The sequence below is a fragment of the Alligator mississippiensis genome, chromosome 11, assembly GCF_030867095.1.
Source record: "Alligator mississippiensis isolate rAllMis1 chromosome 11, rAllMis1, whole genome shotgun sequence".
In the NCBI taxonomy this organism is placed as follows: domain Eukaryota; kingdom Metazoa; phylum Chordata; order Crocodylia; family Alligatoridae; genus Alligator; species Alligator mississippiensis.
The window spans coordinates 58,592,969-58,620,360 of NC_081834.1; the positions used below are offsets into that span (position 1 = coordinate 58,592,969).

At 56.3% G+C, this 27,392-nt stretch overlaps 1 protein-coding gene across 1 annotated transcript; it reads right to left on the reverse strand.

The window, feature by feature from the left end:
* Positions 1 to 789: 789 nt before the first annotated feature.
* LOC132243706 (zinc finger protein 91-like) lies at positions 790 to 26,948 on the reverse strand. The gene is given in 12 exon segments (XM_059714104.1): positions 790 to 4,664; positions 6,104 to 6,211; positions 9,932 to 10,058; positions 10,526 to 10,698; positions 10,879 to 11,059; positions 11,346 to 11,618; positions 19,855 to 21,617; positions 23,103 to 23,213; positions 25,218 to 25,344; positions 25,822 to 25,994; positions 26,180 to 26,390; positions 26,671 to 26,948. Coding segments are annotated over 12 exon segments (5,634 nt in total). The 5' UTR covers positions 26,851 to 26,948; the 3' UTR covers positions 790 to 2,457.
* Positions 26,949 to 27,392: the final 444 nt, after the last annotated feature.

Here is a 27,392-nt window from a genome sequence, read left to right on the forward strand (position 1 = left end):
GGGCCAGTTCCTTCAGTCCCGGTGCTGCGGCTGGGAACCATGTGGTGGTGGGTAGTGGGGGAAGTGGGGATATGGCTGTGGTAGGAAGGGGCAGCAAACAGGTGTGCGGAGTGCAGCAACAGCTGGATGGGAGCACAGATCCCACACAGGTACACCAGGGCCAGTGCCGGCAGGGCCCACAGCAGGGAAGCAGGAGCACAGGGCCTAGGCTGGCAGGGGTTTATGGAGCTGGGCTATGCTGCATTAGGAGGGAGACAGTGAAACCACCCAGCTCCGTAGACCCCTGGCAGCCTGGCTCCACACTCCGGCCGCTCCACCCTGCCAGCGCTAGTCCCGGTGCGCTGATGCAGGCCCTACACTCTTGCCTGGCCACTGCTGTGCTCCGTGCTCCCGCTTGCAGCCATTTCCCTGCTCCTTTGCTGCCTGGCACCACGTAGGTCCCAGAGGCAGCGCTGGGATGGCAGGAGCTGCTGGGACATGGTTCCGGAGCAGCAAGTGGGGGGGCAGGGGGCACAGGGAAGTGGCAGAAGGGGAGCAGTGGCAGACAGGGGGAAGTGGCAGTGAGTGGGAGCATGGGGCTGCGCTGGTGTCCTGGGGCCGGGAGTGGCAGGAACACAGTGTCCAGGCCTGGAGGAGCGCTGCCTGCCACACGTGGGCTGGGGGGGGGGCAGGCTGTGGGAAAAACCCTCCCCTCCACCCAAGCCACAACCCTCCCCAGCCACCCTCCCCCCATACACAGCCCCCCCACAAAACCCACACCCTCCCACAAACCTATACTCACCCACAATATACAAGAATAAGACTTCATTTTAAGCTATGATACTATCAACTCTATGTACAATATGCCCACACATGTAAATCAGGACAAAAATATTTTTTGAAATTAACGTTGTAGTACATGTTTGATTTTTATAATATAATTTGGCATTTTTCTGGTTCTGAGATGGCAAACCACCTTACTGAAAGGAGTATTTCCTGGGGGAGGAGGGGACTTCTGGTGGCAAAGGCCAGGGGTTAGGGGACAGAACTCCTGGTCCCAAGATGGCAACCAGGGCGGGGCTACCCATGTGGCCCTCAATAGCTTGCCAAAATTTGGTAAGCTGCCTTCCACCCAAAATAATTGCCTGCCCCTGGAGTGAGGCCTCCAGTGTGACTGAATCCTGCACCCGAGGGTTTGCAACTGCCCCTGGACCACTGAAACCTCTGCAAAGAGAAGCTGGGCAGTGACAAGGAGATCTGCTTTGCAAAGGGTTCTGGCCCTTGGTTGGTTCCTGTCTCACAGCTCTGGAGCAGGCAGAGAGCCCAGCCACAGGGATACCATGCCCAGTGATGGGGCTTTCTGAGCAGAGACTGCATTAAGAGTGCGGCAAAAGGCAGGGCAGGGGAGCAGCAGGCACCCAGGGGTACAGAGCTCTGGAGAGAGGGTGAGAAGCAAAACCTGACAGACCAGGCTCAGGGTGGCAGCAGCAGCTCCTTGCAGACCTCAATGGGCATGGGAGGCGGCCAAGGACAGGCATTCAGAGCCAGCTGTCTTGGGGAGGTCACCCTATTGGGAAGGCACTTCTCCCTGGTGGGGACTGGCTACCTTTAGAAAACAACTGGGAAGGCAGAGGATCCAAGGCTGATACAAAGATCATCCCCTCACAGGTTCCCCCAGCATCTGGGCTGGCTTTTGCCCAAGGTGTTTCCTATTAGCCCCTCCCCACAATCAAACCTTGGGGACCAACCACTGGGCCCTTGGGTTCTGCAGTGCCTGACAAGGCTCAAAGGCTACATTATATTTTTCTGCACTCCAATAACAGCATGCTGCTTGCCTGAATGCACAGGTGGAAGCTGAGCAGGTAGGCACCCGCAAGCCCTCCCTTCACTGCTGGTAGACTTATGGATGCTCCTGGGTGCCGATGCACTGGTGTTTGGCCAGAGGGGAGGCATTGGTACCAGGCCAGTTTGGATTTCATAGCCATTAGGGCTGGAAGGGACCTCAAGAGATCATTGGTTCCAGCCCCTTGCCCAAGGGGCAGGAAAATAGTGAAGCTCTTCACTACTAATGCAGCTTCTCCCTTGTATGCATATGCTGGTGTGTGGCCAGGCTAAATGAGAGGGTAAAGCTCTTCCCACACTCTGGGCAATGTTATGGCTTCTCCCCTTTGTAGATACACTGGTGCTGGGCGAGATGGGAGGACTGGGTGAAGCTCTTCCCCCACACACACAGCACTGATGTGGCTTTCCTTCTGTGTGGATGTGCTGGTGGGTGGCCAGGTGGATAAAATTGAAGCTCACAAAGGTCACCGATGTGGCTTCTTCCCTGTATGCATGGGCTGGTGTTGTGCTAGAATGAAGGAAAGGGGGAAGCTCTTCCCACACCCAGAGCACTGATATGGCTTCTCCTGTGTGTGGCTATACTGGTGCTGGGCCAGGAGGTATAAATTGGTGAAGTCTTGCCACGCACACAGAGCACTAATATGGCTTTTCCCCTGTATGGATGTGCTGGTGTCGAGCCAGATGGGAGGAATGGGTGAAGCTCATTCCACACTTGGAGCACTCATATGGCTTCTCCCCTGTGTGGATGCGCTGGTGGATGGCCAGATTGGAGGAACGGGTGAAGTTCTTCCCACACACAGAGCACTGATGTGGCTTCTCCCCTGTGTGGAGAGGCCGGTGCCGGGCCAGCTGGGAGGACTGGGTGAATCTCTTGCCACACACAGAGCACTGATGTGGCTTTTCCTCTGTATGGATACGTTGGTGTGGTGCTAGATTGGAAGAACTGGTGAACCTCTTCCCACACACAGAGCACTGATATGGCTTCTCCCCTGTGTGGATGCGTTGGTGCTGGGCCAGGTGGGATGAATAGGTGAAGCTCTTTCCACACACAGAGCACTGATATGGCTTCTCACCTGTATGGATGCGGTGGTGGATGGCCAGATTGGAGGAACGAGTGAAGCTCTTCCCACACACAGAGCACTGATGTGGCTTCTCCCCTGTGTGGGTAGGCTGGTGCCGGGCCAGGTGGGAGTACTGAGTGAAGCTCTTCCCACACACAGAGCACTGATGTGGCTTTTCCTCTGTGTGGATACGCTGGTGTGCTGCAAGATTGGAGGAATTGGTGAACCTCTTCCCACACACAGAGCACTGATGTGGTTTCTCCCCTGTGTGGATACGTTGGTGCTGGGCCAAGTGGGACAAACTGGTAAAGCTCTTCCCACATACAGTGCACTGATGTGGCTTCTTCCCTGTGTGTATAAACTGGTGCCGGGCTAGGTGGGAGGACCGGATGAAGCTCTTCCCACACATAGAGCACTGATGTGGTTTCTCCCCCGTGTGTATACGCTGGTGCTGGGCCAGGTGGGAGGGCCGGGTGAAGCTCTTCTCACACAGAGAGCACTGATGTGGCTTTTTTTCCATGTGGATATGCTGGTGTTGTGCCATATTAAAGGAATGGGTGAAGCTCTTCCCACACACGGAGCACTGATGTGGTTTCTCCCCCGTGTGTATACGCTGGTGCCGAGCCAGGTGGGAGGGCCGGGTGAAGCTCTTCCCACACAGAGAGCACTGATATGGCTTTTTTTCTCTGTGGATACGGTGGTGTTGTTCCAGATTGAAGGAATGGCTGAAGCTTTTCCCGCACACCGAGCACTGATGTGGCTTCTGCCCCATGTGGATGTGTTGATGCTGGGTGAGGTGAGATGAATTGGTGAAGCTCTTCCTACACACAGGGCACTGATATGGCTTCTCCCCTGTGTGGATACGTTGGTGCTGGCCCAGGTGGGATGACTGGCTGAAGCTCTTCCCACACACAGAGCACTGATATGGCTTCTCACCCGTGTGAATACGTTCATGCTGGGCAAGGTTGTGGGACTGGGTGAAGCTCTTCCCACACTCAGAGCACTGATATGGCTTGTCCCCTGTGTGTATGTGTTGGTGTCGTGCCAGATGGGAGGAATTGGTGAAGCTCTTCCCACACTCGGGGCACTGATATGGCTTGTCCCCTGTATGGAAGCGCTGGTGTCGTGCCAGATGGGAGGAACTGGTGAAGCTCTTCCCACACTCAAAGCATTTATATGGCTTCTCCCCTGTATGGATATGCTGGTGTTGTGCCAGATGGGAGGAATAGGTGAAGCTCTTCTCACACACAGAACACTGATGTGGTTTCTTCACTTTTTGTATGTGCTGGTGCACCACCAGGTGGGAGGAGCGGGTGAAGTTCTTTCCAATCTCAGGGCACCAATGTGGAAGAGCACGGTGTGGGAGGCAGCTAAAGGTTTTCCGGCACTCAGGGTCAGGGTGGGCTCTGCCCCAGGTCTCGGCAGGCAGCTCCTGCGTCCCTGCCAGGCCCCACCCACTGCCTTGGCTCAGATACAGGGTCTCTTTCCGATGGAACTTTGCCTTATGGCTCTTCATCTCCAGAAATCCTTCCCTGGGCCCCGGGCTCTCTCTGGAATCTGTCCTTTCTCCACTCTCACACCCAAGAAATGATGGCACCTGCTTCACTGCCATATTCACCTTAAGCTTTTGGGGGCCCCCCTGGCTCTGGAGCCATTGTTCTTCCTCAGGTCTCAGGGACTCCATTTTGCCCAAACTCCCTGGGGAAGGCTGGGGTGGCTCCAGGTTTGCAGACCTTTCATCAGGACTCTGCTTCTCAGCTCTGCTTAGCAGCCAGGCGCCTTCTGCATGGGGAGGAGAAACTCCAGGTTAGCCATACCCTGTTTTCACAGGCCAAACACTGCAATTTCCTCTGTTGTCCTGGGCCTGTGAGCATGACTAGACCTTGACACTTAAGTTTCCTGAAGAGAATGTCGCCCTGCCAAGCCCCAAATGCTGAGGGTGAGGTAGGGGCACGTTCCTGTGCCAGGCTAATATTTCCTGCTCAGTGGAGGTCAGAGCCAGGACCACAGAATTTGTGACCTAGCGCTCAACCCCATCCCCTCAGACTCTACTGGGAGAAGCCCACGTGGGACGTGTGTTAGGAGTGGACCTGAGTAACTTCCTGCTCTAACGGGACCAGGAGAACAGAGGCAGAATCAGCATAAAGAAAGGAGTCTCTCTAAAGACTGCTCTGTCCCACAGCACTGGTAGACCCAGGGGAGATGATACTGAGCCCTCAAACTGGTTGGGCCAACATGCTCCGAAAGCCAAAGTGCATTGGTGAGACTGGTCTGCTTTCCTCACCCGTGATCTCTGGCAGTCCTGAGAGCAGCATCTGGTACCAGGATAGACAGCCTCGCAGTGGATTTCTGGGGCTTGCCAGAAGTTAGGGTGTGTGGGGAGAATGGCCTTACACTGGACCATTTGCTTCTTCTAGGTAGAAAATACCCATGTGGTTCATCCCTCCTGCCTCCAAAACCTGCTCTGGGAGGAGGGGACTGAGCTGGGGGTCTCTTTCCTGGAAGGTACAGGGCTGTGTCTCCTTCCTGCTTCCAGGGAAAGGTCTAGGGCTTGCAACGGGCCCATGTGGCTTTCCTCTGCTGATGAGGCCCAGGTTGCCTGCACATCACTGGAATCTGCCCTGGGAAAAAGGCCTTCGCATGAACCTGTACATGGACTCTCTGCTGAGTCCAGAGCTCTGTGATACTCATGGCCCAGAGATGAAACACAAAGGCATGAGTCATGGGGGTTCACTTCCCCCTGCAACATGAAAGCTTGTGAATCCCTCTCACCCTTTGGAGCCAGGAGCCATTCAATGCAGTCCGAGACCAGGATTCAACACTTCCTAGGTTCCAGCTCGACCTGAGCAGGAGACACCAGGCAGAGCCCCAGGCCTCTCTCTTGCCTTACAATAATGGTTACATGGAGCTGCAAGCCACCATGCTGATTTCCATGGGGGACTTCAAATCCCATCATGCCTTAGAAGAGGCTGCTATAGAGGTATGGCTACCTTGGGCTTGGGGAATAAACTCTTGCACTGCGAAACAAAGACAGAATTTTAAGACCATGGTATTCCAGGGAAGCCAGACCTGTGCCTAAACATCAAAACCAGAAACTCACTGTCCCTAGCAGTTGTAGTTAGGGGGACAAGAAGGGAAAGGGCAGGTCTGCAGGGTCCAGGCACAGTGGGCATGGAGCATTTCTGAGAGGGAAGTCGGGGCAGGGGACAGCCACAACTCACCTGGCAGGAGATCCTCCAACCTTGAAATGTCCTCACCATCACAGACCCAGAGCTCCTCCTGTCCTCGCGTAATGCGGTGGATTAAGTCAGGGGTGGGACCTCGATGTCCTGTTTGGGGCAGTGGTTAAAAAACATTCATGACTGGGTACTGGATGCCAAATAACCAGCTAGGATTTGGAGAATGGATCCAATGAACTCAAGGATTCTACTGGGGCCTTGAAGGACAAGGGAGGGTGGACGTTTAGGATGCAAGAGATGGCACTGCAGGGAGAAGCCTTTGATAGACAATGGCCTTTGTCACCCAGGTACTGGGGGGATGGTGACAGGAAAAAAAGTACCCACCACTCCTCTGAGGTATAAAATGGGTGCGAGACCAAGAGAGTTCCCAGGGACAGGGTTGCAGATGTAGTGATGTGTAATGTGCTAAACAGCATAAAGATGAAGCTTTCACTATTTATAAGGCATGAAAATGAAGACACACTGGACACACTGGTGGCTAGGTAACATCTACCTTAGCAGTGTCATTCCAGGCAAAGGAATGGAAGCAAGTTTTTTCTGTGGGAAGGTTTAAAGTGAGGCCTGGCAACAGATGGCTGATTGTGACACTTGTTTCTGGGACAGAGTGTCATTTCCCAACTGTGCAGAGGAGAAGAAGATTTTATAAGAACTGCAGTGGCAACGGAAGCAATCATCCCATCCAATGGGAGGATCTTCCCAGAAGGGGAGTTGAGCACACAAGTGAGGAAATCCTGCAGGGTCTGAAACAAAGGTCCTGGGAGTCCTGGATATGGACAAGAGAAGGCAGAAGGAGACACCTTTTTGAGCACATGAAAGCCCATAATGTAGGAATGGTCAACATGGTCTTTACAGAGCAAAAAGCCATGAAGCCCTTCCCTAAGAAAGCCCTTCAGAGAAACTGGAGGGAAAAGAAAACACCAAAAAAGCAAATGGACATGGGAGAAGGTAAGTCTCTCAGCCCTGCCCACAAGCCGGAACAACCCCTGTATCAGAGACCCTCTGGAAAAAACAACCATTTTTCACCAGTCCTGCACTGAGCCCACCTCTTTTTAACACCATGATGGGTATCTGACATGCAGAGGGATTTCAGGAGATGACAACTGTGAATGGTAGAGCAAGCTTGGGAACAGGTCTCCAAGGAAATACAGTCAAGCCAGAGCCCGTAGCTGGTGGATATGAAGACTTTAGGAAGGAACATGGGCAGAAGTTTCTAGGCATCTGGAGACGGAAGTACCCAGATTCCATTGCACGTGCATGGGTCACTAGCAATGGAGTCAAGGAAATGCTAAAACCAGTGGTGGTAACAACAAGGGCTAGTAAGACTTTCATTTCCCTCTGCTGAGTCATAACCAGGGATTCTGGTTTTCTCTGTTTAAAAATTGCAAATTCTCCAGTTAAAACCCCAAAACCCGTGATAAAAATTAAAGGCCCTCCACAGCGCTGCTGGTGCCCTGCACTCCCCCCCCCGCGCAGCCTCAACAGCCCTCCTAACGCCCCTCACAACAGCCTCCCAGACACAGACATGCAGACACACAGGTACACACAGACACTGACACCCACCCCAGCAGGTAAGTGTGTTTTGGGGGGAAGGGGAAAGGGAAGGTACTGAGGGGACAAATCAAGGAAGGGGGGGGGGGGGGGGGGAGCATGCCCTTGTGCCCAATCCCAGGAGCAGGGCCAGGGGGTGAGGGCAGGGGTGCCACTCTGTGGGCCACACACGCGCTGGCCGGCCTGACAGGGGATTCGCACACGGAGACTGCCACTGCAACTCTGCCACTGCACCCCGCGCTACCATCCCGGCCACCCGCACGGCTGTGGGCAAGTGGCACAGGACATGGCAGCAGCAGCAGCGCGGTGGCAACCACCATGTAGAGGCCACGTATGTGCTACCCGGCCGGGGGGTGAAAAGGGGGGCTTACATGCAGCAGCAGCCACTGCACCGCTGCTTATGCCTTGTGACCAGCTGCATGGCTCCGCAGAGGTGCGGGGTGGTGGCAGCTGCATGCTGGCTGGGGGGGGCTTTGCAGGCAAGTGCTGCCACCGTGGAGCCATGCCCTTCACCCCTGGAGCCTAGAGGTAAGTGGGGCTTGAGGGCTGAGGGAGTGGTGGGTGCTGCCAGCCCCAGGTGGCACACTGTAGCCAGAAGCAGGGCCAGGGGGACTTTGCAGGTAAGCGATGCTGGGCACAGTGTGGTGGTGCCCGCCATGTGCAAGCCGCACACATGGTGCCTAGCTGACTGCCTAGGGAAGGGGGAGGCTTGCACACGGCTGGCTGCATAACTCCGTGGCTGCCTCTGCAGCAGCAGTGAGGGATGGGGGCAGGGCTCGCATGCAGCGGCCGCTGCCACTTACCTGTAGGGCTGTGCCAGCGGTGGCGGCCACTGCCTACAAAACCTCCCCGTGCTGCCGCAGAGTAGTGCCCGGAGCTGCGCAGCCAGCTGCAGGGCAGCAGCGACACTGTGGTGGCACCCGGGTGCCACGCAGCCATCCCCACCACCACCCCGCGCCGCGGCCACCACCGCACTGCTGCTGCGCCGTGGCTGGCCACACAGCTCTGGGCACGGCTCAGCAGCAGCGTAGGAGGTTCTGTACGCAGTGGCCACTGCCGCTTACCTGTGGGGCCGTGCCAGCAGAGACAGCTGCTGTGTACAGAACCTCCTGCACCTACCGCTGCCGCCAGCCACAAGGGGCAAGGCTGCGTGCCGCCCAGCCGCCACCACGGTGCTGCCGCCACCCTGCAGCTGGGCTGCACAGCTCCAGGCACTGCTCCGCGCAGCACGGGGAGGTTTTGTAGGTAGTGGCCGTCACCGCTGGCACGGCCCTACAGGTAAGTGGCAGGGGCAGCCGCACACGAGACTCCCCCCGTCCCCATCCTTCGCCACCGCTGCAGAGTTGGCCATGGAGCTGTGCAGATGGCTGCATGTAAGCCTCCCCCTCCACTGGGCAGTATATGCGGCCTGCACATGGTGGGCACCACCACACTGCACCCTGCATCACTTACCTGCAAAGCCCCCCCACAGAGGGGCACCCCTGCCTTCACCCCCTGGCCCTGGTTCTGGCTGCAGTGTGCCACTTGGGGCCGGCAGTACCCCCCACTTCCTCAGCCCCCAACCCTGCCCCACAGCCCCCAAACCCCACTTACCTCTAGGCTCCAAGGGCGAAGGGCGAGTCTGAGCCCAGCCTCAGGGCTGGGGGCTTCCTGTCCTTTCTGCAATCGGCTCTTGCAGGCTGGAGCTGTGCCAGCCTGCAAGAGCTCTTTCCAAAAGCAGAGAATCTGCAGATTTCTCTGCTAAAAGGGGAAAGCCATGCTAAAAACAGGGAATCCATGGTTTTCTCCATTTTTCCATGGGAATGGGAAAACCCAGATCCCTGCTCCTAACTAAAGAAGGCAGCACTGACTGAGCATGCTCGCAGCGTTAGGCATGTGGTACAGGACACACTAGGGGGACAGGGAGGAAATCAGAACCATTCCCTGAGGAGCAGGTGGGAGTGAATTTTTCTGGCTAATAAATTTGAGATGACAACCACATTGAGAAGGGAAAGGGATATGCTACAGCCAAGATACGACTGCATATGGAGGCACTGGGGCTTATACGAACGGAGAAGACTCAGGTGAAGGAGGCCAGATCAAACAGAGCAGGAGATGTTGGTGTGAAATGTGAGGCGCATGATCATGCATGAAGCTGTGGGGAGGATGTGGATTTCAACCCCCGGGGAAAAGTTCATGAGGGCAAGAGTGCTGAGAAGCAGGGAGAAGACAGCAAGGGTCAGCGCTGACAGGGCTGCAGGGAGAAGCAGGAAACAGCGTTACCCAGGGAAACGAGGGCTCGCCAGTTCCTCAGCATCTGGTCCCGGTAAAGCCCCTTCTGTGCGTCTTCCAGCAGCTCCCACTCCTCCCGTGTGAAATACACAGCCACGTCCTCAAAGGCCTCCTGGAGCTGCAGGCACAAGCGTTACCCCATCACTATCTCCTGGTCCAGCTGCCTCCAGCCCCCGCCGCCCTCCCCACAATCCCTCTGCGCCACAACTCTCTGCAGGCTGGGCCACGACACCCAGGGGTGCAAAATGCCTACTTCTGCACTGACAGGGGATGTGGGTGTGGTGGGGTCCACATGTCTGCCTTGGCCCAGTTCATCACTTTGTATGTGCTTGGCCCTTTGAGGCAGGAGCTTTAGGGCCAGGGGCTCCACGACTGGCCCGGCCTTCCCGTGCCAGCACCCCTGGCTATCAGCACTGGTGGTGAGCTCCAACAAATGCCGGCTGGGTGTGGTTGCAGCTCATGTCTCCACAGACTTGTTGCTCCTTAGCTCTCCCTGCTCCGCAACCTCTTGACAGGCCCCCTGGCTCCTCCCACGCATGGCCCAGGATGCACTCCCACCCCCGCTGGAGCTTGTGCCCTGCTCACCTCCGTGCCCTCTGTCTGCTTTGCCAGCTTTCCCTGCCCCTGCTGCAGCTGGCTCGCTTCATGGTTCAGGGAGCCCCTCTCCCCCAGCCTCCCTGGGGAAGTCCTCGGCAGCTCCAGGTTTGCAGGCCCTTCTTGAGGAGGCTGCTGATGAGTTTTGCTCACGGTTCCTGCACCTGTGGGTGGGGAAGACAATGCACAGGTCAGGCCTGGTGCTGCCTGCAGGGGAAAGCCCTGCTGTTCTCCCGGACTGGCCTGTGACTGCAGCAGCTGGAGGCTCTGGCATGTGGGAGAGGGAAGATGGAGAACCGCTGCAGCACTCAGACCCACGCCCTGGGCTGCGCTCGGCCCCTCACCTGACACCGGGTCTGGCAGGTCCCAAGACCCTGGGCTGTCCCTCTGTGCTGCCTCCTCCAGAGGCACGTCTGTGGTTCGGCCCCACGGCCGCAGGGGCCAGGATTCACCGAGCTCCTGCGGCGCCCCGGTGCGCCGCGACTGGTCCGAGGCCACCGCCTCGACCTTCACGCTCATCGTGACCTGGGGACAAGAGGAGCGCGTCACTGGACAGCTACCGCTCAGAGAGACGGGGAGGCAGGAAACATGCCCCAGGCACACGGAGATGGGTCAGCAACATCCGAGATCAGGATGAAATGCTCGGACATGGATTTTCCCGGTCTCCCCGAGCCCCAGGCTTGGGTCCCCGCAGCGCAGCCCCGGCCGTGCGGCTCCAGGCGCGGGCGCGGGGAGCTGGTGCGGGTGGCAGCGCTGGGTGTGCGGGGCGGGGCGGGGCGGGGCGGGGGGGGGGGGGCACGGGCTGCCTCACCTCCTGCCCCCGCCTCTCCCGGCGCGGCACCGGCTCCTCCTCGCGCCCCTGCGCCGCTTCCCGCAGGGCTGCCGCGCCCCCGACCCCGGCCTGGGCCGCGCCAGACACTCGCCCTGCCCCGGGCGCCCGGAGCGGGGGACGGAGACCGGGACCGACCCCGCCCCAGGCTCTGCCTTGCCCTGCCCCGCTCCCCGCAGGCGGGACCGAGGCTGGTCCAGGAGCCCCCGCCCCGCCCCGCCCCGCCCCGCCCCCGGCACCGCGCCCCAACTCGCTCTGCACCCACCTGGCAGATCCCGCCCCTCGGCCCGCCCGCGCCTGCGCAGTAACTGCTTTGTCTCTCGCCCCGCCCCGCGCTGCTCCCGGCCCGGGCATGCGCAGTGAATCCCTCCGCAGGCATCTCCGCCTTTGTGCTCACGGCGCATGCACAGACAGCAGCTGCTCTCCCTGGCCCGCCCCGTGAGGGGCTGCGCATGCGCATGCGCGGGGGGCGGGGGGTAAAGGTGCCGAAGCTGCAGGGTCCCCTCGCCCCGTGCCGGCCGCGGGAGCAGGGAGACCACGTGGGGTCGGGCCGCCGGGCTTGGTGCAGACGTCCCCGTGTGCCCACTTCCACAGAGGACACGGGTCCCGGCCACGCTGTCCCTGGGCGCCGGCTGTGCCCGCAGTGCCCCGCGCCGAAGGGTGTCGAAGCTGAGCCCCGTCCATCGTGCTCGGCGCGGCGCGGCGCGGCCAGGCCGGCGCTCTCCCGTTGCAACAAGGTGGCCACTCGTGGGTCACCTCGCCCAGGCTGGACCCAGGCCAAAGTGGCATCGCCGGGGCCACCCATTGGCTTCCAACGCCTCCACCTCCCCTCAGGGGGCTGGGCTGCACCTCGTCCCGGTGCTGCCCGTCGCACCCGCCACAAGGCGTGAGCCTGAGCGCTGTGGCTGTGGCTGCGGCTGCGGCTATGGCAGGATCCCAGCACTAGCGCCTCGCATCGGTGTTTCCTCGTGGAAAGGGCCGTGGTCCATCCTGGGTTAAATCAGCCCCTGGGGGCGGGCACTCCCCAGCACGCGAGAAATCAAACTATTGCCCAAGTTGCCTAAAAACGCCCAACGTGCCACAGTTTCTGGTATCAACATGGCAGCCACTGACTGGCGCCAATCCCAGCTCAACACAGCAGCGGTTTTACCACATAAATGGGGGGTGCTTCTTCCTAGCCACGTGGTACTGCAATGGGGCAGAAATATGCTGTAGGAGTAGCGCCCTGGGGCTAAAAAGCGTTGAAATGATTTGAGTCCTGATTCGCCTAAGGGGGTTGGAGCCTGTTGGAGGCGCTCGAGAGTGAATGAATGACTGGTGCTTCCCAGGACCGGGTGGAGGGATGACACATCATGGCGGCGAGCAGGGGCTGCCCACAGACACTGGTGTCAGTGTCTGCGAGCAGGGACCGCCTGCAGACACCAGCAGTGGTGTTAGTAGCGGGGTGGGGGTGGGGGTGGGGAGTGAGCAGCAACTGCCTGCAGAAGCCAGTGGCAGCTTCGACCGTGGCCAATCGGGGGGGGGGGGGGACATGCCCCCCGCAGCATCGCCTGTGCAGGAGTCAGCGCTCTGCACGGTGATGTTCTCCTCAGGACAGACTGTGCCCCAGTGCGCTGTTTGTTTGCCCTGGACAACCCTGAGGTGAGAATAATGGGGCAAAAAAGGCTAAAAATTCTAATATTATAAAAGCCTTAATCTGTCTGTCTGTCCATAATGCTTTTATTCGTGCTCTGATTGGCTGACTGAAACAGCCAGTCAGAGTACAAATACAGCATTGGAACAGGAGGAGCAGCGTGAGGTGGGGAAACGGGGTTGGACCCGCTGCGGTCAGCAGGCGGGACGGGAATGAGGTTGGGCCTGAAGTGATGGCGGGGAACCAGATCAGGCCCACTGTGGCAGGAGGGGAGAACAGGGTTGGGCCCAACACGGTGGGGGAGGGGAGGAACAGGGTTGGGCCCAATGCAGCACAGGAAGGAATGGGGTCGAGCCCGACGCAGCAGAGGTGGGAACGGGGTCAAGCCTGCAGTGGCGGGGCAGGGGTGGGAATGGGGGCAGGCCTGGACCTGAAGTGCGGGGCAGGGGGGTGGAATGGGGCCGGCCCCAAAGCGATGGGAAGGGGGTTGGGCCTGAAGTGGGTAGGGGGCCAGCATGGGGCCAGACAAGGATAGGGGGAGATGGGGCAGGGGCCAGACACTGGGCTCTGGCCCCCCGTCATTCTTGACAGGTAATTTCCTAGTTCTAATATAATAAAAGCCTTTGTCTGTCTGTAACACTTTAGTTACACACTGATTGGTTGTCTCATCAGCCAATCACAATGCTGACTGAAACAACCAATCAGAGTGCTCTGCACAGACACACACATGGCGGAGCACCACCATGATGGCGGGGAGTGAGGGGAGGGGCTGGAACTGCCCCTTCTACCCCATGGGAGCAGCGGCAGTGTGGTGCGCTGGCAGCACAGCACAGGCCTCGCCTTCCTGCTCTGGCCTTGTCCCTGCTGCCACCGCCAGGTCCCAACAAGATCCAGCAGGGTGGGGAGCAGGAAGGGGAGGGGGACACAGTGACAGCACCCCGCCACCACCAGGCCCTGAGAACAGACAGGAGAGAGGGTGGGGGGGTGAGGGAGGCGTACAGCTGGACATGCAGTGGTGGCAGTGCAGGGTGGTGGCTGCAGCTGATGCATACAAGCATTCCCCCCCTCCCATGCACCTGGGAGGCAGCAGCACCACAGGGTGGGGCGTCGGGGGTCCCGAGGCAGAGCAGCAGCAGCGCTGGGGCAGTGTGTGACTGTGCCCTGTCCCTGCCCCCCCCCTTCTTGACAGGCAATTGGCTAGTATAATTTATAAGTATGTGTCGGGGGGATGTCAAACCTACACGTGTGACTGTCCTTTTAGGTATACATATGTGCACTATATATATATATATATATATATATATATATATATATATGCGTGTAGGGTTATATGTCCTTTGATGTATGTAGGCTGATGTATATATCTGCACATGTATATACGTGTATGTATACTTGTGTGTAACTACGTGTATATGTATATCTATATATGTGTATACACATCTGCATCTTTTTATCTGTATGTGTTGTTTATATGTATAAATGTGTGTGTGTGTATGTGTATGATTATATGTATGTAGATGTATGTTATATATAGGTGTATGTATTCTTTTATGTGAGTGTATGTTTATGTGTATGCATATATATACATGTGTATATGTATGCACAGATATATATAGATATATAGATAACTATATATATAAATATAAAAGATTGCACACATGTATACATGTATGTGTGCCTATAAGTATGTATGTACACGTGTGGATACATAGATGTATGTCTAGGTATACTTATATATGTCTGTATGTATACATGTGCACATGTATATATGTGTCTCTGTGTATATATATGTGTATATATTTGTGTATGTGTTTATGCATACAAGGGTGTGTTTGTGTGTGTATGTATGTGTGTACAATATATGTGTACGTATGTGTGTGTGTCTATGTATGTGTGTACAATATGCTTGTGTGTGTATGTACGTGTGTACAATTGGCTAGAGGGTTGTACCCAGAGAGTGGTGGCGGATGGGTCGGTATCAGCCTGGAAGGACATGGGCAGTGGGGTCCCGCAGGGCTCGGTCCTTGGACCGATACTCTTCAATGTCTTCATCAGTGACTTGGACGAGGGAGTGAAGTGAACTCTGTCCAAGTTTGCGGATGATACAAAACTGTGGGGAGAAGTGGACACGGCGGAGGGCAGGGAACAACTACAGGCACACTTGGACAGGTTGGACAAGTGGGCAGAAAACAACAGAATGCAATTCAACAAGGAGAAATGCAAAGTGCTGCACCTAGGGAGGAAAAATATCCAGCATACCTACTGCCTAGGAAACGACCTGCTCCGCAGCATGGAAACAGAAGGGGATCTCGGAGTCCTAGTGCACTCCAAGATGAACATGAGTTGTCAGTGTGATGAAGTCATCAGAAAAGCTAACTGCACTTTATTGCGAATCAGCAGATGCATGATGAACAGATCCAAAGAGGTGATACTTCCCCTCTATCAGGCGCTGGTCAGACCGCAGTTGGAGTACTGCGTGCAATTTTGGGCACCGCACTTCAAGAAGGATGCGGATAACCTGGAGAAGGTCCAGAGAAGGGCCACTCGTACGGTTAAGGGCTTGCAGGCCAAGCCCTACGAGGAGAGACTAGGGCACCTGGACCTCTTCAGCCTCCGCCAGAGAAGGTTGAGAGGCGACCTTGTGACTGCCTATAAATTCATCATGGGGGCACAGAAGGGAATTGGTGAGGCTCTGCTCACCAAGGTGCCTCTGGGGGTCACAAGAAATAATGGCCATAAGCTAGCAGAGAGCAGATTTAGACTAGACATTAGGAAGAACTTCTTCACAGTTAGAGTGGCCAAAATCTGGAATGGGCTCCCAAGGAAGGTGGTGCTCTCCCCTACCCAGGGGGTCTTCAAGAGGAGGTTAAATGGGCATCTGGCTGGGGTCATTTGAACCCAGCACTCTTTCCTGCCTATGCAGGGGGTCGGACTCGATGATCTATTGAGGTCCCTTCCGACCCTAACATCTATGAATCTATATGTGCATATGTATAGTTGTGTATGTGCATAATTATATGTGCACGCGCACACGTGGCAATTTAGGCCTCAATCAGCTGTGGGTTCCAAGAGCTATTGCTGGGCCCTGCCTCATGAATGAGCCATGCTTGTGGGCAGAGAAAATAGTAGAGGGAAGAAAGAATGACTGAATGACAGGGCTTCTTGCTCTCCCACGCAGGAGTCATGGGGAAACAGCAGAATTATTGGCAGAGACCTGGCACACTCATCACATGTCTAAGAGAGAGAGAGAAAGGCTGAGCCAGTGTAACTAGAGAAGGCAAGAAAACTATATATACATTTCAATTGAGCTAGCAACAAAGGAAGACAAAAGACTAAATATACGTTTCAAGCAAAACCTGTAAAATGTGCATTGAACACAGGAAATATGAGGATTTGTTTAGCAAGGCACATACACATCCTCGTATTTCTCAAAACAGGCATCCAAGGTGTTGCAAATGTCTCAATCACTCCCTGTCTGTCTGAAGTTCTGTTAATAGACCATCACTGGTCTATTTTGAAAATTTGCCCCATTGTGAAAGAAATACTGCTCTTCCCAGCTGGGGGCCAGGCTGGGCTGCGCTCGAGGTGGGCAGTGGCAGTGCTGGAAGGGAGGCTATGGGGTGGGGGGTGCTGCAGCCACCCCAACATTCACCATAGTCCCCCCAGATCCCCTCCCAGCACTGCCGCCGACCACCCCCAGTGCAGCCCAGTCCAGCCCCCCAGGCTGGCCCTGGCTCCAGCCTACAATAGCAGCCTGCCCTCGCTCTTCATGCAGATCCAGAGACAAACACCCACCCCCATGCCCTCCTGGGGTGCATGCAGTGGTGGAAGCCACCCTCCATGCCCTCCAAACAAGTTGCTCGCAGCTCCGTCCAGCGCTCTGCCCTGGCTGTGCAGTGCCTGCCCCTGCCCAGACCACTGGGGCCTCCATCTGCCCCCACCATGCCCCTTCCCCTACAACTTACCAGCCGGACGCTGCTTTCTAAGCTGCCTGGCTGCATATCAGCAGTCAGATCAGTATAGGCCAATACGGCTTGTTAAATATCAGCCATCAGTATCAGCTCAAAAAATTTCTATCAATGCATCTCTACTATTTATAACAATAGAATTATTATTGGTATTTATATAATTGTGATAAGTAATAACACCGCCACTCATAATAATAACTGTAGCAGTGACAGCAACACTCATAATGACTGCTACCAGTCTTATGTAGAGGCCTGTCCCAGCCTATCCAGAAAGGCTCAGCACAGCTTACTGCCCACATGCCCAATTCCTCAGAGGAAGGCTTAAAAACCTCCTGACACATACAGCAGAAGGGGGTCAGGGACAGGAATCCCACTCAGCTCCACGTGGTAGTCACCAAAGCTGAGAATCCTGGGCACGACCCCTAGCACAAGACAGGTATAGCTAAGCCCAGATCACCCCCAACTAATGGCTGTCCAACCTCATCGAGGCCCCACGCCCCCACACTCAGGTGTTTCTTTCAAGAAACCTAGTGTGGACTTGCACCCATGTGTGTCTACCATCCCCCAGGTCCAGTCTCTCTGTGTATTGAGACAGAGGCACCTTAAGCTGTGTGGGGCTCCTGGTCAGATGAGCAGGAGCTAAGTGTTGTGACCTCAAACCAAGATGCCCCAGTTCACCTTTCCAACTGGCCCAGTGCTCTGGAGGGACCCATCTCTTTGCTCCCACCCAAGCCTGCTTGGCAGGGCAGAAAGGAGCGGTATTGCCAAAGCTGGAGCTTCCCAGGGTGTTACATTCAGGATGTCTCTGGGACCTTGCATTTTATCTGGTCTTGGGCTGCAGTGATCATGAGATGATTGAGTTCAGGATGCTAAGGAAAAGAAGGATGGAGAGCAGCAGAATAAGGACCATGAACTTCAGAAAAGCAGACTTTGACTTGCTCAGGGAACTGCTGGCCAGGGTCCCCTGTAAAGCCAGTCTGAGGGAGAGAGGAGTCCAGGGGAGCTAGCTGTACTTCAAAGCAGCTTTACTGAGAGGGCACAAACAAACCATCCAGATGCACAGGAAAACTAACAAGTATGGCAGAAGACCAGCTTGGTCTAGCAGGGAACTCTTGAGTAAGTTAAATCACCAAAAGGAAACTTATAACATGTGAAAACTTGGACAAATTACTAGGCAAGACTATAAGAGCACGACTTGGGCATGTAGGGATGAAGAAAGGAAGGCCAAAGCGTAACTGGAGTTGCAGCTAGCAAGGGTTGTGAAGGGCAACAAGAAAGGTTTCTATGAGTATGTTGGTACCAAGAGGAGGTTCAAGGAAAGCGTGGGTTCCTTACTGAATGGGGGAGGCAACCTTGTGACAGGGGTTGCAGAAAAGGCTGAAGTGCTCAAAACCTCTCTTGCCTCAGTCTTGACCGGCAAGCTCACCTCCCAGACGACTGCACCAAGCAGCAGAGTTTGGGGAGGAGGTGAGCAGCTCTCAGTGGTGAAATAACAAGTTAGGGACCATTTACAAAGCTGGATATGTACAAGTCCATGGGGCTGGACTAGATGTACTCGAAGATGCTGAGGGAGTTGGCTGATGTGATTGCAGAGCCTGCTCTGGGTCCTGTCTCTTTCTCTCTAGTGAGGAGATAGAGGCAGCTTGAGCTGAGTGGCTCCTAGTCAGATGAGCAAGGGCTGAGTGTTGTGTCCTCAAACCAAGCAGATCTCCCAGTCTGCCTTTCCATCCACCCAGGATGTCTCTGGCACCTTGCATTTTATCTGGACATGTACAAAAGAAGCCCAAGCATATTTCTCCATAAGACAGTGTGTATTGGAATATTAGAGACCAGGGAACATTCCCCAGATGACAACATACTGCATTCACCCAGAGGATGTTCTCATACACTGCCCACCCTTCCACAGAAGGACCTACCACAGGCTGCACCTCCCCGCCCCACACATTTCTCCCAGAAAAGGCACTCGACTGTCTCCTGCCCACAGGCTTCTTCCAAAGGACAGGGTCCTTGCTGCACAGCAGTACATGGGAGTGAAGCCTTGAGTGTGACCAAAACCTGTACCCGATGGCTCCCAACAGGCCTGGACCACAGTGAATCCTTGGCAAAGGGAAGGGGCTGGGAAGTGACAGGGAAATCTGCCCTTGAAAGCGTTCTGGGCCTTGGTTGGTTCCCATCTCACAGCTCTGGAGCAGGGAGAGAGCCCAGCCCAGCCACAGGGATACCATGCCCAGTGCTGGGGCTTTCTGAGCACAGTCTGCATTAGTGCTGTGAAGAGCAGGAGGGCAGGGGAGCAGCAGGCACCCAGGGGTACAAAGTTCTGGAGAGAGGCTCAGAAACAAAACCTGCCAGGCTGGGTTCATGGGGTGACAGCAGCAGTTCCTTGCAGACCTGATGGGCACGGGAGGTGGCCAAGGACAGGCCCTGGGGCATTTGGAGTCAGCCGTCTTGGGGAGGGCACCCTATTGGGAAGGCGTTTCTTCTCCCTGGAAGGAACTGGCTGCTTTTAGAGAATGATGGAGAAGGCATAGGCTCTAAGACTGATACAAAGATCATCCCCTCACAGGACCCGCAACATCTGGGCTGGCCTCTCCTTAGGTGTTTCTTATTATGCCCTCCCCCAATCAAATCTTGGGGACTTGCTACTGGGTCCTTTGAGTTCTGCAGTGCCCTGCAAGGCCCAAAGGCTATGTGAAATCTTTTTGCACTCCCATAGCAGAAGGCTGCTTGCCTAAAGGCAGCCACTAGCAAGAGCCGAGCAGGGAGGTGTCTGCAAGCCCTCCCTGCACTGCTGGCACAAATACGGATGCTACTGGGTATGGATACACTGGTGTTTGGCCAGGGTGGAGGAGTCCCGGAAGCTATCCTCACACAGAGAGGACTGATGTTATTTTCCCCCTGTGTGGATGCATTGCTGTTGGGCCAGGCTGGAGGTTTGGGTGAAGCTCTTTCTACACTTGGGGCACTTATGTGGCTTCACTGCTCTGTGGATGTGCAGGTGGGTGGCCAGTATGCAGAACAGGGTAAAGCTCTTCCTACACACAGAGTACTGATGTGGCTTGTCCGCTGTGTGCATCCACTGGTGGATGGCGAGGTGGGAGGAACCGGTGAAGCTTTTCCTACATAGAGAGCACTGAGGTGCCTTCTCGCCTGTGTGGATGTGTTGGTGCCGGGCTAACTGGGATGAACAAGTGAAGCTCTTCCCACACTAAGACGACTTACGTGGCTTCTCCTCTGTGTGCATACGCTGGTGTCTGGCAAGGCTGAAGGCATGGGTAAAGCTCTTCCCACACTCAGAGCACTTGAATGGCTTCTCACCCCTGTGAATACGCTGGTGTGTGGCCAGATAGGAGGACTGGGTAAAGCTCTTCCCACACACAGAGCACTGAGGTGGCTTCTCCCCAGTGTGGATACGTTGGTGCTGGGCCAGCTGGGACGAATAACTGAATCTCTTTCCACACTCAGGACACTGATGTGGCTTCTCGCCTGTGTGCATACGCTGGTGTGTGGCCAGGCTGAAGGAGTGGGTGAAGCTCTTCCCGCACTCAGAGCACTTGTATGGCTTCTCACCTGTGTGAATACGTTGGTGTGTGGCCAGGTTGGAAGAGTGGGTAAAGCTCTTCCCGCACACAGAGCACTTATGTGGCTTCTCCCCTGTGTGGATGCGCTGGTGTTGGGCTAGCTGGGATGAATAAGCGAAGCTCTTCCCACACTCAGGGCACTGATGTGGCTTCTCCCCTGTGTGCATTCGCTGGTGTGTGGCCAGGCTGAAGGAGTGGGTAAAGCTCTTCCCGCACTCAGAGCACTTGTATGGCTTCTCACCTGTGTGAATACGCTGGTGTGTGGCCAGGTAGGACAGGGTAAAGCTCTTCCCACATATAGAGCACTGATGTAGCTTTTCTCCTGTGTGGGTGCGTTGGTGCTGGGCTAGGTTGCATGAATTAGTGAAGCTCTTCCCACACTCAGAACACTTATATGGCTTTTCCCCTGTGTGGATGCGTTGGTGGATGGCCAGATAAGAGGAACTGGTGAAGCTCTTCCCACACTCAGAGCATTGATATGGCTGCTCCCCTGTATGGCTGCGCTGGTGTCGTGCCAGATTGGAGGAATGGGTGAAGCTCTTCCCGCACTCAGAGCACTGATACGGCTTCTCCCCTGTATGGATACGCTGGTGTCGTACCAGATCGGAGGAATGGGCAAAGCTTTTTCCACAAACAGAGCACTCATGTGGCAGAGCCCGGTTTGAGGGGCAGCCAGAGGTTTTCCGGCAGGGATGGCCTTTGCCCCTTGGCTTAGCAGGCACCTGCTGCTTCCCTCTCAGGCCCTCCCCACTGGCTTGGCTCGAATGCAGGGTCTCTTTCCGGTGGAACTTTGCCTCACGGCTTTTCAGTTCCACAAATCCTTCCCTGTGCCCAGGGCTCTCTCTGGCTTCTGTCCTTTCTCCATTCCCACACCCAAGGGAAGATGGCACCTGCTTCACTTCTACATTCTCCCTCTGCTTATGAGGCCTCCCCACGCTCTTTAGCAATTGTTTTTCCTCATGTCTCGGGGACTCCATCTCTCCCAAGCATCCTGGGGAAGTCTGGGGTGGCTCCAGGTTTGCAGGCCCTTCTTCAGGACTGTGCTTCTCAGCATTGCTTAGCAGCCAGGCACCTCCTGCATGGAGAAGAGAAAGTCTAGGTTAGTCCCAGCCCTCCCGATACAGGCCAAACATTGCTGTGACGGGTCTGTGGGCATGACTGGACCTGGGCACTTATGCTTTCTTAAAAGAACAAGGTCCTTCTGCCAAACCACAAGTGCAGGGGGTGAGAAAGGGGAATGTCCCTGTTCCAGGCTAATGGTTCCAGAGCTTCTGGCCCAGCTGCCCCATCCCCTCAGAATCTGGTGGGAGAAACCCATGTGGGATGTGTTAAGACAAGACCTGAATGGCTTCCTACTCCAATATGCCCAGGAGACCAAAGGCAGAATCAGTGTAAAGGAAGAAGGAGTCTCTCTAGGGGCTGCTCTGTCCCACAGTAATGATGGGTCCAAGAGAAAATGATGCCAAGCCCTCCTACGCGCTGGACCAACACGCTCCAAAAGCCAAAGTGCATTGGTGAGACTGCTCTCCACTGCTCGCCCCTGATCTCTGGCAGTCCTGAGAGCAACATCATGTACCAGGGAGGACAGCCTTGTGGTTGATTTTGGGGACCCACCAGAAGTCAGGGGTGTGTAAAAACAATGGCTTTACACTGGACCAGCTGCTTCTCCTTGGTAGAAAACACCCATGTCGTCCCTCCTCCCTCCAAAACCTGATCTGGGAGGGGAGGACTTATGTCTGTGGGTCTCCTTCCTGGAAGGAACAGTACTGTGCCTCCTTCCCGCTTCCAGGGAAAGGTCTGAGGTTTGAAATGGGCCCATGTGGCTTTCCTCTGTTGATGAGGCCCAGCTGGCCTCCACATCACCAGAATATGCCATGGGACAAAGGCCTTGGCATGAACCTGCATGTGGACCCTACTGAGTCCCAAGCTCTGTGACACTCATGGCACAGGCATGAGCCATGGGGGATTTACTTCTCCCTGCAACATGAAGGTTCATGAATCCCACCCACCCCATAGAGCCATACAATGCAACTCGAGACCAGAATTCAACACTTCCTCAGTTCCAGCTTGACCTGACCAGGAGAGACAAGGCAGAGCCCCAGACCTCTCTCTTATCCTACAATAATGGCTATGTGGAGCTTTGACCCACTATGCTGATTTTCATGGGGGACTACAAATCCCATGCCTTGGGAGAGGGTGCAATAGAGGTATGGCTACCTTGAGTTGGGGAATCAACTCTTACACTGCAAAATGAAGACAGAAATTTAAGACCATGTTATCCCAGGGAACCAAATCTGTACCTAAACATTGAAATAGCAAATACGGTTTCCCCATGACAATTGTAGTTAGGGGGAGAAGGGAAAGGGTGCTTGTCTCCTCCGCTTCAAATCTCAGTGCATGGGAACAACACCTGCCTGGACACATGACTACTTAAGCTATTTGAGCTCAGAAACCTGTAAGGACAGCGCCAGGCAGGTCTGCAGGTTCCTGGCCCCGCCATCACTGTGGGCACGGGGCATTTCTGAGAGGAGAGTCGGGGGAGGGGACAGCCACAACTCACCTGGCAGCAGGCCCTCTGAGATGCCCCCACGGTCCTCATCATCACCGACCCAGAGCTCCTCCTGGCCTCGCACAATGCGGCGGATTAAGTCAGGGGTGGAACCTTGATATCCTGTTTGGGGCAGTGGTTAAAAAGTATTTATGACTAGGTACTGGATGCTAAATAACCAAGTGGAATATGGGGAATGGCTACAATGAACTCAAGGATTCTACTGGGGCCCTAGAGGACAAGAAAGGGAGAACGTTTAGGATGCAATAGAAGGCACCGCACGGGGAAGCCTTTATAGATGATGACCTTTGTCACCCAGGTGCTGGGGAATGGTCATTGGGAAATGTCACCACCACTTTCACTTTGAGGCAGAAGAAGTGTTTGAGACCAACAGAGCTCCCATAGACAGGGGGCAGAGATGCAGTGACATGTGATGCGCAAAAAAGCGCAAAGATGAAACTTTCACTTTTTATATGGCACTGAAATGAAGAGATACTGGACACACTGGTGACAGGATAACGTGTCTTAGTGTCATTCCAGGCAAAGGAATGGAAGTGAGTTTCTTCTGTGGGAAGGTTCAAAGCGAGGCCTGGCAGCAGTGAACAAAATCCAGGACAGATGGCTGATCAAGACACTTTTTTTTGGGGAGAGAGGGTCATTCCCCAACAAGGCAGAAGAAGGGAAATGTTCATATCTGCAGTGGCAACAAAAGCAAACATCACATCCAATGTGAGGATTGTCCCAAAAAGGAAGAAGAGCACACAAGTGGGGAAATCCTGCAGTGTTTTAAACAAAGGTCCTGGGAGTCCTGGATGCAGACAAGAGAATGCAGAAGGAGACACCTTTTGCATCACATCAAAGTCCATAACCTAGGAATAACTGACACGGTCTTTGTTGAACAATAAAGGCCTTGGAGCCTTTCCCCAAGAAAGTCCTTCAGGGGAACTGGAGGGAAAATAAAGCACCAGAAAAGCAAACTGACCTCATAGAAGGTAAGTCCCTCAGCCCTGCCCACAAGCCAGAACCACCCCTGTATCAGAGACCCTCTGGAAATTACACCTGTTTTTTAACCTGTCCTGCACTGCGCCCACATCTTTTAATCACCGACATGTAGAGGGATGTCGGGAGGAGGAGACAACAACTTCTGTGAAGGGCAGAGTGAGCTCAGGAGCAGGTCTCCAAGTAAACCCAGCCAAGCCAGAACCTCTGGCCTGTGGAGATGAAGACTGTAGGAAGGAACATGGGCGACTGGTGCTGCCTTAGACCAGACCCACTGTCTGGGGGGGTCCTGCGGCTAATACTGCTGACTGGGGAGGCCCCCCCACCCATGGCTGATCTTGCTGCCCTCAGGGGGGGTTCCCTGGGAGCAGTTGCAGCGATCAGCCGGTGCTCACAGAGGGGGCACCAGTATTCCCACCTGCCCCCTCTGCCCATCACCTAAGCAGTGAGCATGGCCAGTCAGGGGGTGCACCAGTGCTCCCAGGGTGCCCATGTACCCCCTATGTGTTGCCACTGGGAAGGAACACGGGCAGAAGCTTCCAGGGATCTAAAGACAGACATTCCTGGATTCCATCATGTGTGTACAGGTCACTAGAGATGCAGTCAAGGAAATGCTGATCCCAAGGGTGATAACAACAGGGGCTGATAATGCTTCCGATACCCTCTTTTGGGCCAGAACCAAAGGAAAGAAGGGGGATCTAGACAGCACTGATTGAGCACGCTTAGTATTAGATGTGTGGGACAGTACAAGCTAAGTGGAACAGGGAGGGAATCACAACCATTCCCTGAGGAACAGCTGGCAGTGAATTTTTCTGTCCACTGAATTGGGGATGACAAGACTACTCTGAGAAGGGAAAGGGAGATGCACTCACCAAGACATGGCAGGGTATGGAAGCACCGGGGGTTACAAGAACGGGAAAGACTCAGGTGAATGTGGCGAGATCAAAAGGAGCAGAAGATGTCATTGTAAAATGTGAGAGATGCATGACTACGCACAGAGCTGTGGGGAGGATATGGATTTCAGCCCCCAGGGAAACGCTCATGACGACGAGAATCCTGAGAAGCAGGGAGAAGACAGTAAGGGTCAGCGCTGACACGGCTGGAGGGAGAAGCAGGAAACAGCGTTACCCAGGGAAATGAGGGCTCGCCAGTTCTTCAGCATCTGGTCCCGGTACAGCCCCTTCTGTGCATCTTCCAGCAGCTCCCACTCCTGCCGCATGAAATACACAGCCACGTCCTCAAAGGCCTCCTGGAGCTGCAGGCACAAGCATTACCCCATTAGTCTCTCCTGTTTCAGCTGCCTCCAGTCCCCGCTGCCCTCTCCACAATCCCTCTGCGCCACACCTCTCTGCAGGCTGGGCCATGACACACAGAGATGCAAAATGCCCCTTCCTGCACTGACAGGGGATGTGGGTGCAGCCGTGGATGCAGGGATCCACGTGTCAGTCCTGACCTGGCTCATCGCATTCTACGTGCTTGGTCCTTTGAGGCAGCACCTTTAGGGCCAGATGATCTACAACTATGGCCTGGCTTTCCCGTACCAGCAGCCCCTGCTATTGGCACTGGTAATGAGCTCCAGCAAACAGGGATAACAATGCTGCAGCCCCCGTCACCAGAGGCTTGTCGATCCTTAGCGCTCTATGCTTCCTAAACTCTTGACAAGCCCCCTGGCTCCTCCCAAGCACAGCCCCAGCTGCACTCCCACCCACAATGGAGCTGGTGCCCTGCTCACCTCCGTGCTCTCCACCTGCTTTGCCAGCCTCCCCTGCCCCTGCTGCAGTCGGCTTGGTTCCAAGGTCAGGGAGCCCCTCTCCCCCAGCCTCCCTGGGGAAGTCCTGGGCAGCTCCAGGTTTGCAGGCCCTTCTTCAGGAGGCTGCTGATGAGCTCTGCTCATGGTCCCTGCACCTGTGGGTGGGGAAGACAATGCACAGGTCAGGCCTGGTGCTGCTGGCAGGGGAAAGCCCTGCTGTTCTCCTGTACTGGCCCGTGACTGCGGCAGCTGGAAGCTCTGACGTGCGGGAGAGCAGGGAGATGGAGAATAACTGCTGCGGCACTCAGACCCACGCCCCAGCTCGCACCCGGCCCCTCACCCGACTCCAGGTCCAGCATGGGCTCCTCTCTGGGGCCGTGAGGTGGCTGGTCCCGAGGCCCTGGGCTGTCCCGCTGTGCTGCCTCCTCCAGAGGCACATCCGCAGTTTGGGCCCGCGCCTGCTCCGGCCAGGGATCGCCGGGCTGCTGCAGCGCCCGGGTGGGCTGCATCTCATGTGAGGCTGCCTCCTCGACCTTCACACTCACTGTGACCTGGGGACAAGAGAAGTGTGTCACCGGGGAGCGGGGACTGGGAGAGACGGGACAGCAGGAGACATCCCCCAGGCACACGGAGACAGGGTTGGCAGCACCCACGATCAGGGTGAAACGCTCACACATGGAGCTCCTCCTCCAACACCTGCCCCAACGTCGGCCCCCGCAGCGCAGCCCTGGCCGTGCGGCTCCAGGTGCCGGCGCAGGGAGCTGGTGCGGGTGGCAGCGCTGGGTGTGCGGGGCGGGGGGGGGGGGCGGGGGGGGGCACGGGCTGCCTCACCTCCTGCCCCCGCCTCTCCCGGCACGGCACCGGCTCCTCCTTGGGACCCTGCGCCGCTTCCCGCAGGGCTGAGGCTCCCCCGACCCCGGCCTGGGCCGCGCCAGACACTCGCCCTGCCGGCACACGGCCCGGGCCCTGCTCCGCCATCGCCCCGGGGCTGCTCGCGGGTGCCCGGGGCATCGGCGCCGCCGCGTGTCCTCCGCCGGGAGAGGCCGCAGCCCTGCCGGGCCCCGCGGTCAGCGGGAAAGGAGGCGGCGCGGCTCGGACCGGGTGGCGGGAGACCGGGGACCGCCCCTGCCCCTGCCCCTGGCTCTGCCCCTGCCCCAACTGTCCCCGCAGCCTCCGCACAGGCGGGAGAGGGGCTGGTCCGAGCCCCCCACAGCTCCGCCCCCAACTCCCTGCACCGCCCCCCGCCCCGCCCCGCCCCGCCTCCTGGGACACCCCCGGCGGTGCCCGCACTCTCCCTGCACCCACCTGCCGGGTCTCCGCTCTCCCCGCTCCCCCTCGGCCCGGCGGCGACTGCGCAGTAACTGCTCTGCCTCCAGCCCCGCTCCTCCGCCCCACACGGCTCTCGGCCCGGGCATGCGCTCTGAGTCCTTCAGAAGGCATCCCGCCCTCCGCTCACAGCGCATGCGCACACATCGGCTGCTGTGCCCCCCCCCCAGGGCTGCGCATGCGCTGGGGCCGGGCTGAGCGAAGGCGTCGCACTTGCCGGCGTGCTT